At 49.0% G+C, this 21,530-nt stretch overlaps 1 protein-coding gene across 4 annotated transcripts in view; it reads left to right on the forward strand.

Annotated features, from left to right (window-relative positions):
* BAZ1B (bromodomain adjacent to zinc finger domain 1B) overlaps positions 1-18,666 on the forward strand; it is a 38,790-nt gene extending 20,124 nt beyond the window's left edge. For all 4 annotated transcript variants that reach the window (XM_086859801.1, XM_086859802.1, XM_086859804.1 and 1 more), the window contains 9 exons: positions 2,529-2,627; positions 3,034-3,211; positions 3,642-3,827; positions 7,867-8,014; positions 9,516-9,663; positions 11,777-11,895; positions 14,182-14,330; positions 15,954-16,057; positions 16,577-18,666. In XM_086859801.1, the coding sequence (XP_086715927.1) occupies positions 2,529-2,627; positions 3,034-3,211; positions 3,642-3,827; positions 7,867-8,014; positions 9,516-9,663; positions 11,777-11,895; positions 14,182-14,330; positions 15,954-16,057; positions 16,577-16,943 (1,498 nt within the window). In that variant the 3' untranslated portion in view covers positions 16,944-18,666. The remainder of the gene's footprint in view (positions 1-2,528; positions 2,628-3,033; positions 3,212-3,641; positions 3,828-7,866; positions 8,015-9,515; positions 9,664-11,776; positions 11,896-14,181; positions 14,331-15,953; positions 16,058-16,576) is intronic.
* Positions 18,667-21,530: the final 2,864 nt, after the last annotated feature.

Here is a 21,530-nt window from a genome sequence, read left to right on the forward strand (position 1 = left end):
GTGAAGTACAGACTAAGGGCAAAACAATTTTCTTTTCCCCTTGGGGAACAATCCTGCTTCACAAAATCTATTGTTACAGAGTCTGCCTTCAGAGAAGAGGGAAACTCTTTGCATGAGAGAATAATAGGCTAAAAAATACTAAATAAGTTATAGAAATACTCTAAACTTGTCTATTCAGCAGGGAGATGAAGAGTAATGCTGGAGGAAACTGGGGAAGTCTCCTAAAGAGGTTTTCTTTGATAGAGAAAAGAGGGATTAGGAAATAAAACTAGCAAATGGCTGTTTGGAAATAGTACTGCAGCTGAGGTACATAAACTGGCTGCTACCAGCTGTTGTGGATCTGTGAATTGTACCTGTTCAAAGCACCAGTGGACAAATTGCTGAGAGAGGAGTTCATTGAGGAGTAGGAAGTGCAAAAGTAATTGTCCTGGCACACAGAGAAGTCCTCAAACCAGCAGATGCTGCAGTTTGGAGGGGTAGGTTGAAGAACTGTGACTGTATACCTGCTCTGCCTTTTGGCCGTTCAGACATCAGATACTGAGCTGCATGGGGGTTTTGTTTTTGGCCTGGCTGTTACGTCAGAAATTAAATGTCCTTAATTTTTGTCCTTTCTCATCTGTGCTAGGAAGGACTTTTAAGTGCTGACAGTCACAGTACTTGCTAATTTTCTACAAGGGTCTTGTGCATGTGTGCAATGTTCTGCCAGGCAGGTGCAGCAGTGCAGGTGGAAGATCTGAGTCAAGCATGGGCCTTGAGCAGGGGCACAAAGCAGCTTCTTAAAGGACACATAACCCTTTCTAATTGAGTGCTGTGCTGGCTGTCTCTCTCTGACTGATAGGGCACCCAAAGCCATGCCTGCAGCTAAGCAATAAGGTCTCTTAGCTGAAAGGCTTTTCCTTAAAGATCTGTAACTCCTTAGAGTCTGTTTGTTAAGTACCTGCCTGACACTTGCCACCACTTACATATGAGCATCCGTAGAAAGCCAAGTGACAGGCTGGGAGCTGTTACTTTGGGGGACAGCCAAGAACTAGAACTTCCCTCTGAAGAAATCCATATATCTATTCCTGTATTTTCCTTTGAGGCCGTTTCCATTGATCTCAAGGACTGCTCTGAGCATAAATGATTTTGGAAGAGTCTCTTCCGTGGCTGCTTTTTGCACATTGTCCTTGGACACCATGAGGAGTCCTGAGCCCACGTTGAAGTCCTTGGATATCTCTGTGTCCTGTTGTTTGGATACAAGGACTTGTCCAGCTATAACTCGTAATTTTGGCGTGTGCATAGGAGCTTCATTTCTTTGTTTTCTGCTTTCAGTCCTGCTGTTTGTCTCTTTTCCTTGTGGGATATGGGATTGCGTAGCCTCACAGTGCATACACAGCATCTTTAGTTTTTATACTTTAGAGTGATGAGACTTTGAAATTAAACACTAAATTAACTCTGAATATTTGTATTTCACAGTCCTGACCCTTTTCCCCTTGAGGATGGGAGCTGGTAAGGCACTGATAAAGGGAGAGATAGATTTATACTTCTATCAAGAGTCACACAGTATCTCAAGGAAGTGGTTCTGCTGTCAGTACTTTGTCCCCAAAAATAAGAGGGTCCAGTGTTCTGTCCTAAAAGTGCAGCATCATAAACACTTGGTTACTTCTGTCTTCTCCAGACAGATGGACCGTTCCCTCTCTTCACCTTGTGCTCCACTTGCACAGATGTTGATTTTATTAAAAAATCTTCTTGTTCTGGGCACATAGGCACTGAAGGAGTCTATGTCCATACCATAGTGTTTGTGAGCTGTATACTTCCTGGTCTTTCCTGTAAGAACCATGGAAGAATCACAGCCTTGGAAGGATACTAGCGTACAGGAGACTTCTTGCTCATCCTGGTCAGAAAGGAGTTGAATTTTAGAAACAGTGGCATCTCTGCAGAGTAACTGCTGTTGTTCATTTCTTAGGAATTCAGTGTGGTATGGCAGTCCCCTCAGCAGACAATTTGAGTTAACCCTGACTGGGTGCTGGCAGACTCCATTCTCACACCTATTCTCTAGAGATGGAGTTCCCCTGTTTCCACCAGCCATCCTCATTTTAATTTGGCAACTTCTGGTTAACGAAACAAAATACGATTAAATTGCCATGCTGTCAGTGCATAGTGTGTTAGTCTTTTCTAGTGCATCTAAGATAACATTCAGGTCACTTAAACGAACTGTAGAGTCATGAATGGAAACCCTGGAGTAGACAGCTAAATTCAAATGCCAATAAACTTAATGGGGAAAATTATCTATAAACCAGTTTTGTGTTTATTTTGATTCTGTTTTTCTTACCCTGGAATTTGCTGCCTTTGGGGACCTTGAAACAAAGCCAACCTGAGTTAGAATTCTTCTCCCAGCATTCCTGGAAGTGTTTCACCTTGATCCATGGGGTCAGCATATAGGTTACCTCTTGTCCCTACCTACTGATCCTTGGGAACTATTTAGAAGAAGAAATAGTACTGTCACAGAGATACCCTAGGTGATAAAAGTGCATTTTTCTGTCTTTCAGGTTTCTCTGTGACAGTCAGAAGGATTTGGATGAGCTGCTGGATTGCCTGCACCCCCAAGGAGTAAGGGAGAGCCAGCTCAAGGAGCGTTTGGAGAAAAAGTGAGCCTGCTTTTTGTTTTTCTGTGTGTGCCTTCTCCAAGTCAGAGCATGTCCTTGGCACAGCAAGCCTTGCCATTCCCGGGGCAGCATCCAGGCTGGGCTTTGATTGTTCCTGTGCTGAAGAGGGGAGGACATTTAGGTTGAGTAATTGCTGGTTTTCTTGGACAGATTCTTGATAAATAACACTGAACAGTGAGGAAGTTCTGTCAGTCTTTAAATTGCTCCTTGAAACCAGGAACAAAGACAGCGCTGGTTGCTCTGAGCCAGAAGTACTTTCATGTGTCTTTCAAAGAACGTTATGCACTGGTGGAGCTCATAGCTCTCAATGGAGACCATTGTCCCAGAGCCTCTCCGGCTCCCAGGACAGTGGTCTGCCTGTACTCAGAGGTTGGGTTTGATTTTCCAGGTATCAGGACATCACACATTCCATCCATTTGGCTCGGAAACAGAACTTGGGCCTCAAATCTTGTGATGGCAACCAGGAATTGCTGAACTACCTCCGGAGTGATCTGATTGAGGTTGCAACGCGGCTGCAGAAGGGGGGCCTGGGATACATTGATGTGACACCAGAATACGAAGCAAAAGTGAGTGAACAGGCAGTACTGAACAAGATACGTGTGAGATGATACTTTCTGTGGAAGATCTTCAGTATTTTGTTCTCCTCAGACAAGAGGAGCAGGAATCAGTTTTCTCATTTTTCCTTTAAACAATTATTTCAAGATTACACAGCTGATAGCTTGAGGTGTTGGCAGGTCATAATGTTGGAGCTGAGTGTCCTGTTCAATCGTTGTGTTTCCATATTCTCATGACAGAATTCTTTATGGAGCAGAACTCCATAGCTGATTTTTATCTATATCAAAGCCAGCATGTCTTGAGACAGCAGCAATATGCTGATTCCATAACCAGGTATGGCAAGTAACCACACTGCATTAGGTGTGTCCATTTGCAGACCCACTTCAAGCAGCAGAGAGAGTAATATCCACCTCTTATGAGGTTGTATGCTCTTCCCAACAGGTGTACTCGCTGGAGAGCCTAAAGGATTTTGGAGAATGTGTGATTGCGCTCCAGGCTGGTGTTGTTAAGAAGTTTCTGCAAGGTTTCATGGCCCCTAAGCAGAAGAGAAGGAAACACCAAGGAGAGGATTACATTGCCAAGGCTGAGGAGATAGATGAAGACAAGACAATGGCAGAAGAAGCCAAGGTATTGTTCATCCTAGGGGTCTGTTTCGGTCTTGCAGTAGGAACTCTTTGAGCAGTAGCAGTACGTTTTATGGGGTACTAAATTTTGAGCAACTTCATCCCATTTCAGATTTGTAGTTGAGTGTGTTTGGTGTTTATGGTGCCAGGTGTTCCTTTTTCGTTTTGAGGAGTAAATGTATGAGGAAAATAAAAGTGAGGAGTTACTTAATTTTCTCTCTGTGAATAGGAAAAGGGTCAAGTTCCTTCTATACAGTTCTGCTTAAATAAAAGTGCATTATGGAGCACTTTCACAGAACTTAATTGGAGTTGTATCTGTCAGAGAGGACTGATGGTGCTTTGGTCCACAGAGAGAAGGAGAGACATGTTGAGGTTCTGGTGACTGCAAGGGAGTGAGATTCAGGGAAATACCACATTAGGAAAAGGGAGATAAAAGTTGTTGGATGTGTGGAGGCACTTGGAGAAATATCTGGGCAAACAAGCTGCATGTGCCTCCAGGATAAAAGCAGTATTGTGGGTCTAAGTACGTGTCCCTCCTAATAAAAGGGATGGAGAGGAGCTACGGAGGGTTGGGAAGGGACTGCAACTGCAGGCACTTGCGCTGCACCAGTGTTTCACCTTAACGAGTACTTGTGTTCAGGGGTAGTTTCTGTGCACTAGGTTGAACAGGATGTTAATGCCCCTTGACAAGACTTTCCCCACTTACCTCAGCTCTGCTCTGAATTGGATCAGCAGAAGTACTTGAAAGTCCCAGCTTAAAAAAAAGCAATAGTGTTTCTTCACCTGTATTTACACAGGGAGCAGTCAAGAAAGGTGGAAAGAGACTATAATTTATAAGAGCGTGTAGTGACAGGATAAGGGGGAATGACTTCACATTGTTAGAATGGGGTTAGAGTGGATACTGGGAAGAAATTCTTCCCTATAAGAGTGATGAGGCCCTGGTACAGATTGCCCAGAAAAGCTGTGGCTGCCCCATCCCTGGAAGTGTTCCAGGCCAGGTTGGATGGGGCTTGGAGCAACCTGATCTAGTGCTAGGTGCCCTCACCTATGGCAGGGGTTCGAACAAGATTGATCTTTAAAGTTCCTTCCAACACTAACCCTTCTGGGAATCTGTGGCTGATACTGAGGGTAGGTTTTTTTGTGTGTGGATCTGTGAGGGTTTTTTTAAAGCTCCTGTCAGTATATGCTGGACCCTTGTTCTAACATCAGGTCTTCACTAAGCTGTGCTGTGCCATTGCTGTGTTAGCAGGATAATTTGGACAGACACTAGAAATTTTCACATTTCTCAGTTGTCCTGAGGTATTTAAATTTTGCTAATTTTGAATTTTCCACCCTAAGTGCAAGGGTAATGGGAGGATGCTGTATCCTAAAAGCTCTCAGCAGAATGGAGTGCTGTAAAAATGGGTGAGGTCTGAGGCAGAAAGAGCTTGGATCAGCACATTTCCTGCTTCTACAGCAGCACCATATTGTGTCTTACTCCTGTTTGCCTTAGAGCTGTAACCATGAGGGCTGTACCTGTAGGGGCACACTCAGGGTAACATCAGATTTACAACAACACAGTCCCAACGTGTGATTGTGCAAGTCTTCCTCCCCCAAGCACTGGCTTTAGTGTCATGCCAATCTCTCCGGAGCATTTATTTATGCAGTGCGGTGCTTACTATCTCATTTAGACTTTTCTAGACGTTTGTGGTGGTACAAGCAAGGTTCAACTTTTTGGGGGTTGTTTTGTTGGTTTGTTTGGTTTGGCAATTTTTTTTTTAACCTCAGTTTATCCGGGATAAGCTTTCTTTTTGCCAAAGCAGAAAACCTTTACAGATGACCTTGAAAGAGCAGCCTAGTTCTTAGATACAGTTATCTGATGAAAATCCCTGACTGCCAGCCAGACTTTTCTGAAGAAAAATCTCCTGCATAGGCCAAGAGTTATGAAGCCTTTTGAGCCAGAACTGCACTGAGAGCACATAGGTAAAATACAGCATAGCCACACTGGAAAAACACACTTAATGTACTTCCAGACTATAGAGGAAGAATTGCAGCCCTGTGTTATGGGTATGTCTCATTTTCCCAATGAGAAACAAGTTATGGCTTAACAGGCATCCGTGTGCTGACATAATTGTCTGTACTAAGGGTTCTTGCTGGCTCGGCTGTGTTGCTGGAGCTCACACTGTTTAGTGGCAAAGGATTGCAATGAGACCTGGCTTGTGGCTGCTCCTGAAAGTCAGGCTGGTGCCTCTGTTGATGCAAGCATTCCCATTTCCAGTAGCAGTAGCGTGTTGGACTGTCCCAGAACAGGACAGGGAATACGTGACGTCTTTGCAGCCTGACATTGCATCACAACAGCATGAACAGAGTGAAGAACCACCCCTGTGACCCACATTCAGTAGTCTGTGCAAGGGGAGAGACAGTCTGCACCTACGGACAATCCTTCAAAGAGTGGCTTCACAAGCAAGCAATTCCAGTTTCAGCTGTTCCGAGGGGTTTCAGCTCAGGATGCCAGTTAAGAGCCTTTGTGTAGGGAGGCTTCTCTCCCTTTACCAAAGAAGGTGTTTTCTGCAGTCTGAGGTGACTGAGGCTTTCTCCTTTTATTTTGGGGGTTGCTTTTTGTTTCGTTTTCCCTGCTAGGTTGCTCCTATCCAGTCAGGAGGGGATTTAAGTAACTTCCTTCAACCTCCCATTTTGCCTTGTTGGCAGCTGGTGACCAGTACTCACTTGGTACTGGTTCTGCTCAAATACCAGAGTCTCCTGATGCTTGGGAAGCAAGGTTAGAAATCTGTTAAATTCCACAGACCGGAGGAGAAATATCTCAGCAAAACTTGCCAACAGCTTTTACAGATTTATGTTGGCTCAGCAGTTACCCAGTATGTTAACAGCAAAACCCATGGAACAGTTCTTTGGAAAATCAATTACACAGTATGCGAAGCACCTCAACAATGTTCTGCAAAAAAAAGAGTGCAGAGCTGTGTAATCTCCACAGTGGGCTGGGCAGCTTTCCCTTTATCTCCAGTGGTTCTCCAGGATCCACACCAGCAACCAGAACAGTTTGTGTTTTTCCAAGCATCTACTATATGCTGTGCTTCCTCAAATTCAGTCAGAGGAGAATGTGCAACTCTGCAAAACTCCTGGATTTTGTTTGGCTCCCAAATTGCTGTCAGCTGCAGAGTTTAGATTTTCCCATCTGACACTTCACTGCTTGTTTTTTTCATTCTCCTGGGGTAGAAGAACATTAACTTGAGGCCTATTATGTCCCTGTCATAATTGGGCCATCACCTCATTGTTGTAGAGCACAGGATTACCACTGGACAGGGACATGGCTCTGGATAACTTCTGTCCTGCTGCATTTCCAATATATCAAAATGATATTTCCAAACCTGACCTGGATGTATGGTTTCCCATTGTCCTTGCTCTATGCATACCCTGGCAGCTGCTCTGGTGCAAAGTTCATCTTTGATGCTGTCATCCTCATTCGAAGTTTCTGGGATTTCAGATAAACTGAGGCCATCCTGTCTCAGGGAAGCACCTGGTTTCATATTTGGGGGTCCAAATGCCTGTGCAATGTAATTGTAGCACTGGGTCTCTTCCGCCACCTGAGCAGCTCAGGGACCACAAGGGTGTTGCTGAGGTCCAGGTGCCTATGTGGTACCCACTGGAGGGCAGCACAGGCTGCTTCAATCCCCCTTCCACTGTGATTGCCAGCTATTTCACAACTTCCATCCCACATTCTACTAGTGCTAGATTTCTGCCTTTTATTTTCTTAGCCTGCTGATTATTTAGGTTAGACCTTCAGAGCATGAATTTAGTGCAGTTCACATAGGTTGATTCAGCCTGACTGAAATGCAAAACAGTTGACTGTTACGAACAAGCTGTCTGATCTAGGGAGACTGGATATGGATAAACTACAACCAGGGCTACTGAGGTGTCACAGAAGGAAAGAAATATCAGAGTTGAGCTTTGGTTATGAAAGATCCCAACTAAGGGATATAAAAACATCTTTAGACTGAAGGGAGCTGTGTCTGTGCGTCATTGTAAGCTGTTAGGTCTGTCTGCAGGTTGCTTCAGCCATGGAGAAGTGGAAGACAGCAATCCGTGAGGCCCAGACCTTCTCCCGTATGCATGTACTCCTGGGGATGCTGGATGCCTGTATCAAGTGGGATATGTCAGCAGAGAATGCCAGATGCAAAGTGTGTCGCAAGAAAGGTACGCATTCCTGCCCCACCGAATTCCTGCTTGTGCAACAGTTGGATGCTGTCACCTCTCTGCTCTGTTTAGGCAATGTGTCCTTGTAGTTTGTCACTCTGACTTGAGTCTGTAATTTAAGTTCTGAAGGTCAGGATTTACAGTCAGCAGCGTTGTTCTCTCAGAAACATTTGACCCTGACTCCAGTAAACCATTCTTACGTAACCAGTACACAGTATTGCAGAGCTGCTATCCTCTGGATATTTAGGGTACTTGGACAAAAGTCATCTACAAATCCTTCTGGGAACACTTGTGCAACTGTCCATTCCCATTTTTGGAATGGTCTTTGGAATTGTGAGCCATGTCAGTTAATCCTGTCTTTTAGAGAAGAAGCAAGGAAGAAGAGTTTGGGAAGATTATTGTGGGATGTTAAGGTGGGATGTTACTCCTTTGAGGCTAAAATGGGAATAGAACTGCTCAATGAGCTGGGGAGGTCACCAAACATGTGACGAGGGCATACTTTCTCTGTGTGCACTGTAGAATGAAGGGCTCTAGAGTCTTCCAGGTGGAGAGTGAAGTAAATGGGGTGTCAGCAGAGATGGGGTGCTGGTATTTGTTCTGCCATAACCTCTCCTGTTGGATATGAGCCTGGTGGAACATTCTGCCTCGCCACTTTTATATTTGCTGAAACTGTAGTGGGAAATGGGGGCGGCAGAGCTCGGGGGACTGCTGGGCAACTTTTGTTTACCACAAGGCCTTGCCATCCATCTTTTCGGAAAAATAAGGGCTGAACTGGTTCAAACTCTGGCTTCAGTGCAGAATCTCAGTGGTGTTCCAAACCAGTGCCGAAACTATCCTGCCTGGTGTTGAGAGGAGTTTCTAGGTAAAAGTAAGGGGCGGGGGCTTGCCTGAGACTAACACAATAGTTTCACAGAAGTTGAGAACTGAAATGCTAGAGAAAGAGAAGCTGGCATGCCCTCTGCACTTTCTTTTTCCAATTTAGTAAAAGAAAGCCAGCTCAGGACTCTTTCCCTGTTTCCCTTCATCAATGGGGGAAGCACAGAGAGAGACTACTTCTGCATACTGATCTTCAGTGTAGCCTTGTTATCGTGAGTAGAAAGAAGATACCATGCCATGTAGGTTAACCAGAGTGAACATAGAAGAATAATAGCTCCATTTTTAGCTTACAGCTTTGGGGATCTGTTTGCACCAAACTTCTCTTTCCCCATGTTTGTCTGGGTGGAACCTCTGTGGCAGGTTTCTGTCTTTGCTTCCAGTGAAATCTTTGCAGGGTGAGGGACTTTGCATTGGTTTTGTTTCTTATTAAATACTGCTCTTCATAAATACAGTGATGGAACAGAAAGAAGGATCCCCAAGGAAGGCCATCAGAGAAAGGGTCCCAGCCGTCAGAGGGGACTCTGCATCTCTCTTGCTTAGTCCTGTCCCCCAGCAGTGCAGTAGCTTCTGCCTCTCGGGTTGAGTGAAGCTGTGGCCTTGTTACAAGTGAGCTGTACTTTCCTAGGTGAGGATGACAAGCTGATCCTGTGTGATGAGTGTAACAAGGCCTTCCACCTGTTCTGCCTGCGGCCGGCACTCTATGAGATCCCAGATGGGGAATGGCAGTGCCCAGCATGCCAGCCTTCGACAGCCCGGCGCAGCTCACGAGGCAGGTGAGTGACCTTCTTGCCTGTAGCCTTGTCACAGCACAGTCCCGGGTCTCTTTTTACAAGACCCAAACGAGCATGGAGCAAAGCCTATTTAAAAGGTTTCAAATCACCCTGTTAAAGCAGCACTGGAGCAGAAGAAAAGCAGTTTTTTCAGGATGTAAGTTTAGCACAACTTCATTGTAGTGATGCACTACAAGTTCGTGAGTTTTAATAAATAACTTGGGTTTGGAAATGAAAATACGTGCTAAACAACCACCAAAATTAGCTACACTAAGGATTGCTGTTTCCTTTGAGCAGCTGGTTGGGGTTGTATGTTCATGTAGTTGGTGGCTGCAATTCTGTGGGTCCCTGGGCTGGGTTACTGGAGTATTCCTGTAAACTCGAGCAGATATTACTTCAGGCTACAGCTCAATCCCTACTCTGCTACAAGAAGTCAGGCTACAGATTGCCATTCTAATGGTTTTCTGTACCTGATAACCTTAGCAAGACAGGAGCACCTTATAATGTGACAAAGGGAACTTGATTTGAGGAGGTGTGGCAGATATGAGTAGTTGCCTCCTGACAGCAGGGGGTTGGATTGGTTTTTTGAGTTGCAAGCTGGAATTTACGCATTTTACCAGGAGTGTCCTTTGCTGCTGGTGACTGTGTTGCATCTCCCCATGTGTCGGTGAGGTGAGGCTGTTGAGTGGCACCTGCTGCAGAAACAGCCAGCAGATCCTCCCTGACAGAGCAGCAGCACAGTAGAGGTGTGCCAGCCAGTAGCGTGCAGGTGGTGTATGACCTTAGAAGTATTACTTATTCCCTGGACACCCTTTAAGAGTTCCTCAGGCTTGTACAGAAATGTCAGGGCTTAAAGGCAGCTGTTGTGGCCTGAGTTCATAGTTACTTTGATGTGGCAGAGTCATTTACAAGCTGCTTAGCTCCTGGCCCAGAGCCATCAGGTGGTGAACACCTCTCCTGTTATCTGCTTTTTGTTCTTGTCTTCCTGGCTGAGATAGGGAAAGAATGTCAGCCTGGTGGATCTTTTACCCTCTGTGCTTTTGAAGTTTTCCTTTTATTGCTCAAGATCCTCTTTCTCCAGGGGATTTAGACTTCCACAGCAGCTTTGCCTGTGCCCCCTTTTGCCTATGCATGCTGGTTTTTAATGGTCTGAATGAGATCCCACTTGCATTGCTGCCTCTAGCTCAGGGATCCCTAGCACAAGAAGGACATGGATCTGTTGGAGCAAATCCAGAGGACGCCACCTAGTTGATATGAGGGTTGGAGCAGTTGGAACGCCTCTGCAGTGAGGGAAGGCTGAGAGAGTTGGCGTTGTTCAGCCTGGAAAAGAGAAGGCTTGGGGGTGACCTAATCACAGCCTTCTAGTACCTGATGAGAGCCAACAAAAAAAAGATGGAAAGAGATTATTTATGAGGGGGGATGGCTTCCTTGACATTCTTCCGTGACAGAAGGCAGAGTTAAATTGGATATTGATTGGGAAGAGATTCTTCCCTGTGAGGGTGATGAAGCCCTGGCACAGATTGTCCAAAGAAACTGTGACTGCCCCATCCCTAGAAGTGATGGAGTTTGGGGAACTCAAGCAAATGGATTAAGGGCCCTTCTAACCCAAACCATTTTGTGGTTCTGTGAATGATTGAACAGGTGAGAAGCCAGAATGTGCTGGGCAGGGAGTCTGCGTGGCTTCTGACTTCAGCACGTGAGGAGCCTCACATTCTGTTCACCAATCTGTTTCCTTTTGTATAGGGAAAATATTCCAGCAGGAAAAAGTGCCCCTGTTGAAACTCTTTAGGCTGGGCCTGCAGACCTGGGCAAATAGAAATCATCCTCTCGGGGAGGAGTAATTACATAGCAGTCACAGTCTTAAAATCCCCTGCCCCATGGTCATAATGCCTAGAACACCAGAAAGTACCCAGATGCAGTCGGGAATTTTCAGCCCAGGTGTTTAGCTGGGGAAGTGCCCTTTGAGCTGTAGCTATAACTTGATATTCAGGGAATACAGCAAACTGCTTTGGGCTGAGCCTGGTGTTTGTTGTACAGACCAAATAGTACCAGGGCTCCTGAGGCCACTGATGTCCAGGCTCTTGTACCTCAAACACCTATACCTGCCTTGTTCTAGGAGCTATGCAGAGGATTCTGCTGAAGATGAAGGTGGTGAAGGTGAGGAAGCTTCTGATGAACCAGATGCTGAGGAGGAAGAGGAGGAGGAAGAAGACTATGAAGTTGCTGGACTAAAATGTAAGGTTTTGACCGTGTAGGGAAATAACAGAAAATAGTAACCCTCCTGCCTGCAGTATCTCAAATACTGATCTTCTTTGGGACTTGTGCTTTTCCTCATGCAGAGCACCTATAAGCCTGGGAGATGTTACAGGGGAATGCTGGGGCTGTGCTGTTGTTACTTGGGGAACTGGAGTAAACCCTTGGCCATTTGTGATGGGGTCAGCAGTAGCAAAGATTGAAACTGCTTGCTCTGCCCAGTCACTCCCTGGGCACACAAAGGACACTGTTCTGAAGGCTGAGAGGGGTCAGTAGAGACCGCAGTGGTGGGGGGGGTGGGTGGTCAGCAGAGCCTGCAGAATGGTGGCAGCATCAGCAGTTCCTGGGATTGGCAGTTTCTGCACCTACAGGATTTGTTGTACACTGAAGACTGTTTAAATGCTTATGGGAGCTTTCACCACATCCCCCTCTCCTTTCTTTTTCCCGCCAGTTCATAACCCCTTGAGTGCAAGACTTCCAGTGATGTGGCAAGGAAGCATTTTGAAAGAGGAGGACTAGCACTTCCTCTCTTTATTGCAGGGGGAGGGCACAGTGCTCCAGGTGTAGTGTGGCCTGCACCACCAGCACGCTTTCATCGCGTACAGAGAACACTTGGGATGCATAACTGGAGCATTCCTGGGCAGCTGGGAGGAATCAAAGACTCTTTTCTAGACTCCTCAATGTCTGCTTCTTCACCTAAACATATTTAGTATGTGTATCCACTTTGGTTTTAGGGGAGTTGATTCAGTCTCACTTGGGCAACTTGCTGCACTGAAAAGCTCAGTCTGGGAATGGCACACTGCCAGCATTTGCTTTCTGTCAAACTGTCCTTGACTGACATAACGTTAACTGCAAGTTGTCCTAAACAGGGCAGATGGAATCCAGAGACTGGGACTCAGAGGATTACCCCATGTTCTTTTGCGGGTTTCCATTCGGGCCTGAGTCTTGATTCCCTTACTTTATTCTGGTTTCAGGGAGGCTCACTGATACCATGGCTATGCACACTGCTTGTTGTCCTGTGGTGTATCCATGTCTACACTTGGAGTGTGTTCAGCCTGTGTTGCATGGCCAAGACAGGAGCTGAGCCAAGCTTTCCAAACAATAGCAAAAGAGGGTTACAGTCACTAAAAATAAAGTGCTAAATGCAATCCCTGGCTTTAGAGAGCATTAACATGGAAAGGTCACTGTGGAAAACTTTTGTTTTAATAGAGAAGTCATATTGATCCTCATGGCGTTTATCCTGAGGGATCTAACCTAGAATGTTGGATTGTCAGACATTTAGCACGTGCTGCACGCTTGACACGCAAGCGGAGTGACAGCAGGCAGACGTCCTGTGGCTCTGCTGCATGCCCAGCATGGGGGGCCCAGCATGATGATTTATGGGACAGGGCTGGATCAGAGTCTGCAGCTGAGGTATCCAGTGTGCTGGATACAGCTTGCTCAAGGACTTGGGATCAGGTGGAAGGGGTTTGACTTGGGAAGGCAGACACATTCTCCTTGTACAGAGGGTCATGGGAGAAACTTAAGACAAGGGAGTGCGTCAGCATGCCTGCATTGCCACCAGTGTGGAGCTCTGAGAGGCAGACTCACACAGGCAAGTGCCTTTCTGTAGGATGTCATATGGCAGCCCCAGTCTTGGGGAATAAAATCCCATTGTTTCCCACTTGCAGCACATGGGGCAGCTCCCTGCTGTGGTAATTTGACACTGCTCCTGCACACAGTTCCCTTCTCAGGGAGGCTTACCAGCTGGCTTATCCCACTGTGTGGGCCACTTGGAAAAGCACCCATCCCCAAAACCATGGGGAGCAAAGGTGGAGCAGGAAGCTGAGGAAACTCCAAGTTTCTGCTCCCAGTGCTTTCAGAGGGTATGTTGCAGTGCTGTCTGAGACAACTGTCTGTCCTTGCATTGCTTCTCTGTCTCTCCCTTGAGCCTTGATGTGTTGGGGTATCTTGGTGCAGGCAGAGGGGTTTGCTGTGACCTGCAGTGGATGATCCAGGAGCTCCCAGGAGTCCCTTGGAGCTTGAGGATCTGCTGTATGTGAGTACCCTTTAGCAGCAGGCAGTTGTTAGCCATGGCCTCTTCAGGCAGTAGGTTATGACCCACAGATCCCCTCTGGAGAAGGTGTGAGAGTGCAGCTGACACGAGGCTGGGTGGTTTCTGGGCTCACCAACCTGGGTGAGGCTCAGCCTGGTGTGGGAGGCAAAAGGCTGATGCTGTCTGCTCCCAGATGCACCCAGGCCTCTAAGCCCATGGCTTATCTGTTTCAGTGAGGCCCAGGAAGGCAGCCCGGGGCAAGCAGGGCTCCATGTACTCCCTGAGGCAGGGAAGGCACCAGAGGAAGAAGCAGACACTGCACCCTGCGCGGGGACCCCGGCAGCACATGGCACCTGTCAACAGCGCAGACATCGATGAACTGGTAAGAGCCAAATTGCTCCCTGGAGACTGCTCACATCGTGAGTTGTGAACCAAACAGGTGGCACGCTTCCTCCCATCCCTTCGTAGAGAAACACCCTGAATCCTAGTGGTAGCCCAGGCTGGGCTGAGTTAACAAAGAAGACGTATCCTTAAGGGCCTGCTACAGACGGAGCACAGATATGCCAGGCATCCCTCCCCAACCACTTTAACACATTGTCCCCATGAGCAGCAGGCAGCCTGCAGCTTATTAAAGGGTTTTAAATAGTATCCATATGTCTCTGCAGAGAGGTGGGGGAACTGAGGGGGTCCTGGATGGCCAGGGAATGTCAGCAATGCTGGACCCTTGCTCCCTAGCCTTGGCCATTTTCTGACAGTTGTTGTCTGTATGGTCACTCCCCAACTTCCAGGACATAATTTGGCTGGTTTAGGTTTCACTTGATATTTAAAGGATAAAACCATAGGCTCCTGCACAAAGCAGTCTATGCGTGCTGGGCTGGGGGAGCTGCACTGACTATCTCTGGGGAGCTACATGCCATAGGGGATTCGTGAGGATACTCCAGCCCCACAGCCACACCACAATGCCCTGCAGATCTGCCATCTATTCTGTGACCAGCATTAGCGGTTCTGGTGTGTCCTGTCACTCTCCTTCCTCATGGTCTGTGGGCTCACTGCTGCTCAAGCCAGTTCAGGGGCTGGCTTGTGTTCTGTGTTACACACTGGAGGGCAAACAAGCCCAGCATAGGCAGACATAGCCAGCTCAGATGGATATTCCAGTGGGGAAAATCTTACTGGAACAGCACACTGGCTCAGAGAAGAGGACTCTGCCAGGATTTATCATGTTCGTGGAAAGAGAACAGAGCTGGGTCAGAATAGTGAGTGCCCTCTGCTGTGGAGTCTTCCTGTCATTCCATGTTTCCTCAGCAGTGATGTCCCATAAAACTGTGCTCTGGGAGCTGAGGGGATGTCCCCATACTGGGTGTGACCTGTGCTGGGTCCCTGGGCACATGACTAACCTTGTGCTGAGCCTGCTTGGGGCACCCAGCTGCTCCTTTTTGAAATGGCACAGTCAGCTCTGCCAGGGCAGAATGGCAGCACAAGTGCTTCTCCATCTGCCTTGTGTGCTGCCCGCCACAAGCTCAAGAGAAGGCAGGGAGAGGGAATTCACATTCTCCATTTGCTGGCATTTATTTTTTGGCTGCTTGTTGTGGTTGTCTTGTCTTTGAACTTATTTTGAAAATGCCACCTGCCACCAGAGGAGAGCTGGGCAGTTTGTGAGCTATTCCCACCAAGCTCCTGAATGGGGCTGCTCTGCATGTCATAATCACAGAATGGCCTGGCTTGGAATGGCCCCTGAATGCATCTCATTCCAACCCCTCTGCCATGGACAGGTACACTTTCCACTAGACCAGGTTGCTTCAAGCTCTGTCCAGCCTGTCCTTGAACACTTACAGAGACAGGGCAGCCACAGCTCCTCTGGGGAGCCAGTGCCTGCCCCTCACCATGTTCAGAGGGAGGAAATGTCCTGGCTGTGCTAAGAACTAGCTCCTTTGGCCTCAGAGCTGTTTGCTGAACCTCAAAGCCTGTAGCAGTTCCCTCCTTCCACCAACACCCTTTGTGTGGGCAGGTCCTTCAGACAAAGAGGACAGCACGTCGCCAGAACCTCGAGCTGCAGAAGTGTGAGGAAATCCTCAGCAAGCTGATCAAATACCGCTTCAGCTGGCCCTTCAGGTGAGGGCAAGTGGCGTTCTCCTCCTCTGTGGGCAGGACTGGCTTCAGGCAGTGTGGGGGTGTGGGCTGGCTGTGGTGCAGTCCTGCCAGATGCACCTGGGAGATTTAACGCTCCAAAAGCAAGTCATATCTGGGAAGAAGCTGCTCCAGGAGAAACCACCGTGTTCTCAGTCTTCTGCTGGACTGAAGCTGTGGTGCCCTTCTGAGGTGGCAGGCAAGGGGCTGGTAGGTGTTCTCTGCTGCCCCCAGGATTTTTGGACCACTGAGGTGCTGTGACTGAGGAAAGGTATGGGTCTTCCCCATGCCTGAACCAGCTCCCTGGGCTCCTGTGCTTCCCAGTCCAATGTCATGGGGCTGATGTATATGTAACACTGTCGAGCTACTGCTTGGGCTTGTTGCACCACCATGGGGCTGCAGGTTAGGGGTGCATAGGGGCGAAGGGGTGGTGGGAACCCACTTCTCTGCAGTGGTGCCAGGGTCAGCATTCCCTTCCTATCCCTGTGGCCCTTCCTTTGGCAGGGAACCAGTGACCACAGAGGAAGCTGAAGACTACTTTGAGGTCATCAGCAACCCCATGGACTTCCAGACTATGCAGAGCAAGTGCTCTTGTGGCAATTACCGCTCTGTGCAGGAGTTCCTTTCCGACATGAAGCAGGTGTTCTCCAATGCCGAATGCTACAACCAGAATGGGAGTCACGTACTATCCTGCCTGGAGAAGACAGAGCAGTGTTTGATTGACATGGTGCACAAACACCTGCCAGGCCACACATACGCACGCAGGAAATGCAAGAAGCTCTCTGCCAGGTGCCAGGGACTGGAGGAGCAGGAAGGGGACAGTGAGTCAGAGCCCCTTGAACATTCCCGGGGGCGGAAAAGGAAGAAATGAGGGATGGGAAGGCTAGGGGGAGAGCCAGAACTGGAGCAGGCCTTCTGGTGCTGCCAGGCAGTTGGATGGGTTGTCTGGAGGGAGATGAGAAGCAGTGGGCACTTCTCTATTAATCCAGCCTTCCCTTGGGCCCATCCTAGTTTTAATTTTTCTGCAATTTCCTCAAGTATTTGGTCATCCATTGAGTGGCAATGACTTAATGCTTCCTCCAAAATCCACAAAGCTCTTCATGAGTCTGTCCTGCCAGGAGGGGAAGGTAGGAGGGCAAGGAGAGAGCCTGGCCAAGCTTGTCTGGGCAGAGGAACACCAACCTGCTCCAGCTCAGGCACTGTCAGTTTCCTGGAATGAATCACTTCCTTGCCTCTGCAAGCAGCCAGAGCATGCTGGGATTGTCTGCTCACAGTCATGTGAGCATACCAGCCTCAAGCTGGTGCAGGGTGGGGGATTGTGTTGTTCCATAGAATGACTGGGTGCCATCAGGCCATTGAGCTACTTGAGCTTTTATGTATATATTTTTATGGTGTTTATTCTGAGCCCCGGTTCTGGGCTGCGTGGGGCAAACAAGCACTTAGGTGTACCATGGTCCAGCTTTCACCAGCATCCCAACACCACTTCTCCGAGGTGCTCCTGCTTTCCCCTCTCCTTGGGGAGCAGTCCCTGGAGGTCTCAGTCCAGGGAGGGCTCTGAGCTCAGCCCCCACCTGTACACACCAAGAGGAGGCTCCCTGCTCACCTGGACCTGCATGCAATCATGCAGCCCTTTGAATGCCCCAAGTGCTAGCAGCAAACTGGAGAGTGTGGGTGTCTGCACAGCCCAAGGAGAGCTCCAAGGCCAGGGGAGCAGCAGAAATGTCCTGTGTAACTTTTTAAATTAATTTTTTAGTTGAAAGTGGCTTGTTTCTAGCTGTGATCTTGTACAAAGAACACCTGTAAGATACCCTTGTCTTGCTTTGGCACATGTACAGTTTATATAAAATCGTGTTTGCTTTATATCTTCCCCCTCCTTAACACTCATTTTCCTATCAGTACCAGGAGGACTTTGCGGGGGGAGAGGGGGATCCCAGTCCCTCCCAGCACTCTCAAGACATTTCATAGTAACAGCATTGTTCCTGTGCTGTGGCCCAGCACCAGCTCCTACTGCCCCAGATGCTGAGTTTTCCCCTAAGAAAAAGGTTTGTTTTCTCATCCTCTCTTCCTCTCCATCATGATAGGTTTGGATCATACAGTCAGGGCTTGAACGTCTTGTCCCAGAAATGTTTGATTTGGAATGAATAGGCCATGGGGCTGTTTAGTGCTCGTTTTGTAACAAAAAAACAGAAGCAGCTGTTATAGCTCCTGGGATTTGAGAGGAAAAGAATCATCAATGACAACTTGCAGCCTAGTTTTGTGAAGGTTTGGGGTTTTTTTAAACAGGTGCTTGTTTTTAGTTCTGGACTGTCAGTGACTGCAGATGAGGCAAGTTTCCAGCCCCTTCCCTCTGTTCAGCCTCACTCCCTGCCCCGCAGAATAGCACTGACATTTGTATCTCGCACGTCCCTTCAGAGGCTGTTTTGTCCTGTTTCCTAGAGAACATTTCCTGCAGGTCCTACACGGTGGATGGAACCTTTGGAACTGCACGTTTTCTAAAAATCAGTGTCATTTGGGGGGAGGGGGTTTCTGCAAAGGGCTTTACTTGTAATAAATTGGAAACTTAAGAATAAACATTATGTACTTGTGTTTGTAAATGTGGCTTGTGAGTTCTTTGTGAGTCCCTGTGTGGGATTGTCTGAGATGGCTCTCCTCTGCCTTCCCAGAGCCACCACTGGACATTTACGGAGCACAAATGGAGCTGTGGAGTAAAGGAATGGTGAGTCAGGATCAGGTCAGCTTCCAGGTCTCTGCTGGTGTGTTGTCGCCCTCCCCAGGGACAAGGAACAGGGCTGTGCTCTGCCTGCCCCTGGAGTGGGTAGCAGTCCCTTGTTCCTTGTCCCCTGCAGGGTGCAAGTGTAGCGCTTGTCCTCCTGTTCCATTCAGGGTGGCACTGGCTACCCCTGGAGGGACTACAAAGAGTGATGGGGAGCTGGGATGTCTCTGCTCTTTTTGCCCCAACATGGCCTGGCTGCCCTGAAAACCTCTTCCCTCATTTTGGGGAGTGTTTTGCAACCCAAGCCATGCTTGCAGTGAGGATTATTGCTGCTGTGTCTCAGGCCCTAATCCTTATCAGCAGCCCAGCAGGGACACTTGAGCTCCAAGGGCAGCATGGCTGGAGCAGTGATGTGCTAGTGCTCATGACAGCTGTGAGACGAATTGTTTAGCTAAAGCTTTGCTTGTTTCTGCTGGGCGGACAAGGGTTTCTGGGTGTCTTCATCCTGCTCCTCACTCCAGTGTGTTCCAGCCAGGCCCCATACTTCTGGGCAGGGAAATCCTGATGGGTTTGAGGGCTTGAAGGCTCTTGGTAATGGGCAGATGCTGTTTTCCATGGAGAAGCCTTATCGCCTCCACAGGAGGTGGTTTGGCTTGGTGGCATGCAATAGGACCTGGGTGAATCTGAGTGACTCCAGCTGGGACATTTCCAGGACTCGGTGCAGAGATCTTGCAGCAGCATCTGCTCCAAGACCTTTTTGGAGACTTGCTTTTTATAGCAGCCCCTCCGTGGCATCAGTGCCCTGTGCAGGGCTATAAATAGCTGTCCTCACACCTGGCAGGGCAGTGTGGGGGCTTGGCAGGCAGCCGGGGCCCTGCTTACCACCATCACCAGCCCTGCTGCACCCGCTGCCTGCAACAAACCCCAGGGGCTCCTATGATTGCTGGAGTTCCAACATGGCCTTGGGAAAACTAGACCCAGCTTTGGCCCCCGGGTTTCCTCTTGGGTTAATTCTCAATCATTAATATTCTGGGTAATGGGGCTTTTAGCAAATTCCAGACCACTGTGGCTTTTCTTTTGCTACTCAGACCTGGAGGGAGTGTCCATCCATGTGAGGGTGGATAAACTCCATGGCTCAGCAAGTGCCAGGAGTGACAAGACTCACCTGAGCTGGACCAGGACCTCAGGGTGTCCTGGCCCCATTCTCACCCAGCTAGCAGCCCCAACTCAATCTCCACAGGCATCCCAACTCAGCCTCCACAGCCATCCCAAGCCAGGTACGGCCCTGTGGGGCCTGGGCAGAGCTGAACCCCACTTGTCTCTTGCTGGGGGTTTATTGAAGGCAAGTGTTTGGTGCCCATGGGGCTGCTCTGAGGAGGATGGAGATGGGATGCAGGGATGAGGTTGGATGAGGGTGCAGAGAGGGAGGCTGAGCACCCCAGCATGGGGTTGTAAGAAGCTGTGACTAGGAGCCAGCAGTGACCCTGGACCAATCCTTCCATGCGACATCTCCACTTTGCAAAAGGCTCTGTGGACCTGTCCTGGCCATGCTCAGCTCTCAGGACTGGCAGCCTCCAGTGGAGCCACCTGGGCTGCTGGAGCTGATAGCGGGCAGTGGTGGGCGCCAGTGGCCCCTCTTGGGCCCGATAGCAGGGGCCTGTTGGGACGGGTTATCTGGGTGAGCACTCCAGACGCAGCTGCTCCTTGGCAAGTGCTGGGTGCTCAAGGGCAGCCTGTCCCCAGAGGTGCCGCCAGCCAGGCACCAGCACTGGGCCATGTGCCTGGTACACAAGGTGAACTGAGCTGCCTCTGGGCTTAGCACCTGGGGTAGAACACAGGGAGAACATGCAGCCCTGTGCCCCCTTCCCAGTCAGCCCCCGCCTAGAGCCATGCCCAGCTCCCCAGCTGGACTTTGGAGCCTGTCCCTCAGCCACTATTGACTCTCCTGCCCCAGGTCATGACTCTTTTCTCTGCCCAAAACAAACATTGCTGTGGCAGCCAAGGGAGCTCCAGAAACTGCAACCTACCAGTCCTGGGGCCAGGTAGGGTCTCTGCCCTAGCACCACCATCACCATCAACCTGGGAAAGGGGCTGGATGCACAGCCAGAGGTATCCAAATCTGGTGAGAGACCTTCAGTGTCCCCCCAGTGACACCACATGGGCACTAGGGGCTCCTTTGCACCTCTTCCACCACACCAGCTCCTTGGGGAGGAAAAGGCTTTTCTCAGCTCACCTGACTTCTCCTGACTTCCCAGAATCCCAGGGGTGACAGGGAGTAGATTAAAGGTGCTTCATCACATCAGTCCTAGCATCCTGGCAGCACAAAGCCCTGGCACAACTCGATGGTGAGTGAGGGGCCCCAACTCTAGCGCCTGCCCCCACTCCAGCTATTGGGGGGGAGTCTTGCCCCTGTCCTCCAGCCACAGTTTGATAATCTGAACCCTAAGGGTTTCATCAAATGTGGGCTGAGGGCTGTTGGGTGAGCCAATGGCTGAGTGGGTGCCAGGTTGAGTGCTGGAGAGAGGGTCTGCTGCTGGATTGTTGCTCCCTGGACAAAGGTTGATCCTCCCTGGGGCCCAGCACTGCCCAGCCCGCAGGCTGGCTAATTAGATGATGGGCAAGTCTAAGCATCACTAGAGTTGTGCTGCCCCTACAGGTCCTGCCTGCCACAGGTGCTGTGCTGCCTATGCCCCTGCCACAGCCCCCTGTCCACTTCTCTTCCCTAGCACTGGGAATCCCTGGCAC

The sequence above is a fragment of the Cyanistes caeruleus genome, chromosome 21, assembly GCF_971803275.1.
Source record: "Cyanistes caeruleus chromosome 21, bCyaCae1.hap1.1, whole genome shotgun sequence".
Classification (NCBI taxonomy): Eukaryota; Metazoa; Chordata; class Aves; order Passeriformes; family Paridae; genus Cyanistes; species Cyanistes caeruleus.